The sequence below is a fragment of the Aspergillus tanneri genome (genome assembly GCF_003426965.1).
Source record: "Aspergillus tanneri strain NIH1004 chromosome Unknown AapTan_3_pilon_pilon_pilon, whole genome shotgun sequence".
In the NCBI taxonomy this organism is placed as follows: domain Eukaryota; kingdom Fungi; phylum Ascomycota; class Eurotiomycetes; order Eurotiales; family Aspergillaceae; genus Aspergillus; species Aspergillus tanneri.
This window is the reverse complement of record NW_022984630.1, coordinates 2,821,433-2,828,606: the sequence shown is the minus strand read 5'-3', so window position 1 is coordinate 2,828,606 and position 7,174 is coordinate 2,821,433. Positions and strand designations below refer to the sequence as shown.

The following is a 7,174-nucleotide window of genomic DNA, read 5'->3' as shown; positions in this document are numbered from 1 at the left end:
ACACATTTTGAAGGTTGAATTTTCAAGAAAAATAATACAGCTGGGGGTCGTACTCTGAGTACATTAAGTAGTTCAATTTCATTATATTGAAAATTCACTTAACCTGTTGCAGCCTAGCTACATACATTAACCAGTGCTAAAGGTAGAAAGGGTTATGTGCAGCTGCAGTACACGGTAGTATCCGACCACATGCTTGACTCTAGATATATAAATGGACCTCCTGGTTAGAGAGGATATATGTGTAGAGTCTATATGTATAAATTCAGATTTCTATCTATGTACAGTATTCTATTATATATACGCTAATATCACAAGTAAATGCAAGACATGGCTAGTAGAGCCAGCGGTTCGAACAGCTCTGAACAAGCGCAGAATATTCCCTGGTTTCTGGGTGGCACTATATCAAAATCGCGATTAACCTGAGGCCAGCATAGTGTTGTCTTGCGAGATAATGCCGATACTCAGCCCCTAAGCTGTGAATCATAAGTCTGATGAGCTTTCACTCACGCCACAAGCCTGGTGGTGCGATCGAGATAATCTCCATATCTCAAAAATCAAGCCTTGACCTTCGACAGGATATCGCCGCTCCAAGCAAGTTTTGCTCGTTTTGGTAACGGACTGCGTAGAAACACTCACACCTGGTAGTTTAGTGTGTACTCGATATAATATATCGTCGATCACCCCTCATGCGTTATTCGCACATGAGAAGCTGCTCTTGGAACCATCATTGTGAATGGCCACACCGGAAACCCAGAGTCCGCATACGCAGATGGTAGTGCCGATTATGGCCAATCCCACGTTCGCCATGGTAAGGAGGATCTTCTTTGGGGAGGTAAAATAATCTCCCCAGTGCATGTAGAGCCAGAAGATGCCTGGAAGACCGACTGCGCAATAATTAGACATCCGACCACACATGTTTTTAATGCTTTGGGATCAACTTACATGAAAACCAACTGGCAAACAGAGCACTCTGTAATCAAACATGGTCAGCACCATAACTAACGAAGGGTAGATAAAATCAAGTAGGCACTCACAACTAGACTGAGAAGGTTATTGAACACTGGAATCGCCTCGGCAATGACCCACGCAATGACCCAGAATGCCAAAGCCAGCCCGACCCAAGCACCGATACCACGGAAGTTACGCTTGTGCATAATATCGGTGTGGCGAAACAGACGAACATATACGTTCTTGATCGCAACGTGGCCTAGCACCACTCCAGCGATGACGATTGTGGGCATAGCAATTCCATAGGAGACCTTTCGGAGGATGGGACCTGTGGACCCCAAAGCAGGAGAGGTCACGCCTTTCCCTGCGTAGTTATAAATCACAGCAGAAATGATGGTGTACATGACGATCTCAAATCCCTGCAGCATGAATAGGGATTTAGGGTAGTCGCGGGGATTCTTCATTTCCGAGATGAAGCCGAAAAAGGCTGGGTGACCACCTGCGATGTAGGCATTAGCAAGCTTCTCTGAGCACAAACTGGTCTAGGGTTGCATACAATAGGCAAAGGCAATGTTGGTTACCGCAGTGAAACCTTTGACAAAACTGGTCTGGTGAACCACTTCAGTTTTGCCATCTCCAGGGCGTTGCACTCCGACGCCAATCATCGTGATCATCATTGCGGAGAAGATACTTAAAAATGCTAAGATGGAGAAGACGTTAATTAGAATGTGTAAACGGTTGAATAAAAGCTCGGAAGGGTTAGAGTCCATACAGATGAAAGCAAGCCACGAGACGTTTTTCATCGTCCGAGGCAAAGAAAAGAGTAGAGAAAGAACCAGGCCCACGACTCCAAAGACGATCGAACATGTAGCGTGGTTCGTAAGCGTGTTCATCGCGACAGTGAACGTGAGAAGATGGCTGCCGCACGCAAAAAGGAAAAAGAGAAGCTGTGCCACCTCCAATATATTCCGTCCAATAGGCCCTAGCAGGACCTCACCTGCATCAGCCATACTATGTATGAACGGATATCGTGCTTTGAACTGTCCGATAACATAGCCGGAATATGTGGCGACGACGCCGAGGCCAACAATTAAGATAATTGCCCTGAATTAATGAGCACTTCGAACAATGGTTGGATGGTAAATTTGTTGCACTTACGGAACGAAGCCAACCGAGGCAACCGTGGCAGGTAGGGAAAGAACACCTAGTGATACCGTCTCGGCGATCATGACTATTGGGACACAGGTTAGGAAGAGAACTAAGGATCAACTCAGCGTAGGAGTCATACGAATTCCAGATTGCCTGTAACACCGCGAGATTGCTCATTAGTATCTATTGTGCCAACACCGAGTAACAGTGAAGATGAATAACAGTACTTACCACCAATCCAAAGTCTTGTACTTTACCTCCGCGATTTCCTCAGCACCGAAGGGGTCATTCTCCAGGGCAGGGGGAGCCTTTTCGTCTTCGAGTTGCTTTTCCGCCTCATCCGCGGCTCTCCAGTCGGGCACGCCCTCAATGTCTTTGGCGTCGAGGGATGTCATGATTCACTAAATAAAAGTGATTTCAGGCCCGGTCGGCAGTGGATTCTCCGCGAGTAGAAGTTATCGGTATGCGGAATAGGCCAATTGCCCCTAGCACCAAGAAGAACGATATCCCAACACCAGCAATATGCACAACTACCCAAGAACCGTAGGGAGAAGGTAGACTGGGGTAAATTTTGCTTTAAGGACGCCCATGTGGCAAAGTAAAACCTAAACTCAGTGCAATTTCTAACGGGGTAAAACACAACCTGGTTGGTGGCCGACATCGGCTGGCTGCGCTTGGGGTCGTAACGGGCTTGTATCCACCAGGGAGGCGAAATCTCTGCATCCGGCGTTTGATTTGTCAAGGATTGAACATGGTTGGTTAGATGACCGTCTGCCTCCTCCAGCCCTGGATTTTGCTAACTCAAAGGCATCTGTCGGTCATAGAAGTCCGATTCTGCTGATAGTCTGGACCGTGGATGTTGACAGATTAGGTGAACTTGTGCAAGCCCAGCCTGAAGAATCCTTTTGTCTGGGGGCGGAACGAACGATATTAAGCTATATGGCGACAACGGCTTCGGGCCAATCCTTTCCAGTGGCGTTGTGGCTGACGTCCGATTCGCTTGTCAGACCGACGATGGCAATGAAAGGAGAATCTTATGATCGAAATTGAAAGATGTTCGATCCCTGTTGCTGTTGTTGAACTTTGGCGCCTGTCAAATCCGTCTTGAGGCTGTCTTAGGTAAGCCCTTAATCATCATCGCCGCCTCTTCCAAATCAATTTTTTCCGTGGACCCCGTATGGAGTACTCCGCATATTATGTGCCCGCGAAACGTGTCATGGCACGACGATACCCACCAGAGAGGCCAAGAGTATGGGGCCAATAGGATTTGGTCTGAATTTTTGCGGCGATGGAGGAGTCCAGTACGGAGTACTAGTACTCCGTTGTAGTTGTAGTAGTGATGTGACACCATTCCCTAGTATCTCCTCGGGAGTTTAATTGTTTACGAGATATCAAGCCAGATCGACAATTATGTTGAAGCATTTGGCAGGGAAAACAGGCCAAAAAAAAAAATAAAAATAAAAAAATACTTGCCATTTCGAGCATGTCTACTCCCGACTTCTCGACACGACTGAGGGATGTTACGTTCCCAATCGAGAAGAATCTATGACATCTTTGAAACTACCCGAGATGGAAGTCTAAAGGTCTCAACCGTTGCGTACCTGGTCCTGCAGAAACGGAGCATACGCAATCCTCCAGCCCGACCTCTTAGGCCTACCATTACTCGCAGCGATAACCGTTACGTTGTAGTCATGGGTTCGACGCCCCAGGCAAGGATAGTGCATCTACCTACCTTCCTGAGCCTATTCGACGCAAATCACATGGAGAAAGTGGATGCAGCATGTTGACAATGAGAACTACAACCACATGGAAGTAAATTTGTCCTTGCAAAACGGTACATGTACAGTATATAGGCATATCTCCATTATCATACCGTCTCGCGGTCGTAGTTAGAGTGACCGACTTAAGCATGTATGAAGGAAGGTAGGTTGGTTTCTCCTTACATGAGCTTGAATAGGCTATATGCTCAACATGAAGGAGGGGATTGGGACTTCCAAGATCGAACTGAGGCATCAGACCGCTTCCAGTAATTCCGTGCTATCCAGGCACGTGTAAGATACCCATGCTAGGTTTAACTAAGAATATAGGCCGCAGGATCAAGAGATACGAAGCATTCGGATGTGTGGCAGGAGGGCATTTTTTCTTTTTTCGTTTAGTAAATTTCCGCGACGTTCCGAGGCATGATCCCAGTTCTAATAGGGCACTATCCTGGTTCAGAGTATCAACTGATGACCGAACAGGCCAAAATTGACCTTCCGCCGACGTATCTTAGGGATCTTCCTTGTATAGCGTTGCAAAAGACAAGAACGTCTTACGACGCAAGGCATACTGGGGCGGCAATCGACGGTTAATGGCGCCCAAAATCTGCAAGAGATTAGCTTCCATAGGGCACGGTGCAACATCCTTGGTGAGAACCTTACCTGAGCCTTTCGACAGGGCACTGGATTATGCTGAGAGACGAGAGAACTCCGTTTGTTTGGTGTAACCGAAGCTCAAAAGTCCTGCCTCAGGAATGAAGGTCATGTGCCTGCCCTTGTCCTCCTTCCCCTCTTTCGTTCTGCATCATGGATGTTTCTAGTGCTTTCGGCTTTGAGTTCTGTCGTCAGCCCCTCACTTCTTTTCCTCCATAATGTACACTGCGTACTCCATTCGCCGAGTGACATAATGTTCAGCTGCGAAACTTTCTGTTGGACGTGACTTGCATCGCTTCAAGACAGCCACCAAAAATCTGTCTGCCTCTAATCTTCAGGCCTTACTCGGCGATCTAAGACAGAATAGCCTGGCCAAGATCGTCCAAAGTTAACTGGATAAGGTTCTCTTCCCCGCCAGCCATCAGACCCTGGTGTTGGTCCAAGTGCTAGCCTGCTAGGGTGTAGTGCAGGATTGCATTCGTTGACTTTGGTTATCCTCCTTCCAATATGGGAAATAGGAGAAAGAGGGATAGCATACTCTGCGGCTTGGGGAGAAAAATCCCTTCGTCCTCTTTATTGGTGATCTCACTGTTCATTCTGTTTCCTCCAATAACGCGAGTAAATAGAATATGAGCTAACTAACGGAAATGGATAATTCTCCGATATGAGAAAGATGCAGGTACGCGTTCGTTTTGATAAGAATGGAAAGGCTGTCCCTGAGCTTCGGAGCTCCCCGAAACGATCGACCGTATTGCCACCATCTCTAGCCAACAAATAGCTCATATCACAGGTGTCGATTCAAATAGATTGTGCAATAAATGTCGTTCAATTACTGAAGAATTCATCAAATGATAACATGTGAGACATGCCATATCGATGCAACCATTCTATCTGGCCTGTGGAGTACATGATCACTTCAATTGCCAATAACAATCTTCGGAGCCCCACTGAGCGGCTTTCTGGAGTGGAAAAGAAAAAAGGGGGGCAAGAAAGAGGAATGGTCAACATGGCGTTAATTCCAGGCGGAGATTGGCTGACAATTTAGTCCTATTCCCCCCAACGACAAGCCGCGTTGTTTCTTTTTTTCTAGTCTTGGCATCTATACCCCCCTTGGGCTACAGTGTTGCTATTCGCGGCTTGAAGCCATCTCCAGCCGGCACAGTCAAAGTAGCATGTGAAGAATGCGCGGCACAATAGCGCTAGATGCGTCCTTTCCCCTCAAGACGCTGTTGCAACCCAAATGCGCTCTGCTCCATAAACGGTCTAGGTCGGGTAGATGAGGATTGGTACGGCACTAAAATTGCTTAAAAATGTAATAATAATTGCAAATGGACCAGGACACAATTTATTGAGGGGATATGATTCGGCCAAAGAGGCTACACCGCATACCTGCGGGGACTCTTGCGGAGATTGAAGGGGTTTGGAAAATGGGACCAGAGATTTGTCTATCTTGACTGAATTCAAGGGAAACCCTACAGAGGACGGACTACGGAGTCCACATCCAATAGCTCCAAGTGGGTGCCTGAACATCATGGGCTAGCTACAGAGTAGCATCCAACGAATATCACGGCCTTTGGTAGGAACAATCGGCGAATCACTGTATCAGCCAGTTACATTGCATAATTGATCAAAGGCAAAGGGACAGCAGACAACGCTCATCGTAAGACGGTGGATCGAATCAGCCCAGTCAGAAGAGGTTTGCATCCCCACCTTCCCCCTCACAGGATGTACCTGACCAGGAAGTGTTCTGTACAGACTACAACCTGGCTTGCGTTGACTATGAACCTAAACATGCGTATTCAAAGACTATTGTACAGCATGCAATAACCAGGAACAGCTCCGCTGGTAGCCGGCTAGCCAAGGCCCAAGGTTGCATTGCAGGATCGGTGGTTTGATGTAGACACGAAATCAACAAAAAAATTTCAACTTATACGAGCTTATAAGGCAATCGCACTTGTCCAAGTAGCGCCTATACTTTGGAGGATCTGATATCTCGATGATCTGCGGGATCGGCTTGACCTTCATTATCTTAGGCTGTCTGACTTCGAGTCATCAGGTGCGCTCGGATCTCAGCCGTTAAGACGGAGGGAGTAGGAGCAAAGATTAGGAAGGAAGGCCACTCGAGGCTGGCTGAAAAAATAAATCGAAAAAAAAAAAAAAAAAAGAGAGAAGAAGAAGAAGAAGCAAAGCAGAAGAAGGGAGAGTCCCAGTGCTGAACACTCAAGAGTCGGGCATTTGCTGATTTGGGACGCCTTGCCCGATTCTTAGCAACCAACATCACCATGATAAGCAACGGCCTGTATCAACAAATCATCGGGGGTCAGCGGCAAGCTCCTGCCTCATTTCACACTGGTGTCAATCCAACCACGACCCCTCATCTAAAGCGGGACTACTTTTCGAACCGGTTTACGTCGGGTCCATACCAGATACAATGGCACACGTTAATCAACCCCTCTCTTGTTGCAGGATAATATCGCAACCACCATTCTATTTTTCTAGAAGCCGCTTAGGCACACGCATCGGTTGCTATTCGTCGATTATCTGACCTTTACCCCAGGTCAAGTCTGAATGACCACCCTTACGGGCTATATTTCGTCAATCACTAGCAACCTAGCACCATCTCCTCACCCGAAGCCCCTGGTGACCGGCTATAAGTGCTATTTTCT

General features: G+C 47.2%; 1 protein-coding gene across 1 annotated transcript; it reads right to left on the bottom strand.

The window, feature by feature from the left end:
* Positions 1–684: 684 nt before the first annotated feature.
* Positions 685–2,492, bottom strand: ATNIH1004_004728 (uncharacterized protein; the record flags this gene model as incomplete). Its single annotated transcript, XM_033569397.1, has 8 exons — positions 685–884; positions 943–970; positions 1,035–1,447; positions 1,505–1,648; positions 1,946–2,052; positions 2,107–2,179; positions 2,237–2,250; positions 2,329–2,492. 8 exons carry the CDS (start codon positions 2,490–2,492, stop codon positions 685–687), a joined length of 1,143 nt encoding a protein of 380 aa, XP_033428203.1.
* Positions 2,493–7,174: the final 4,682 nt, after the last annotated feature.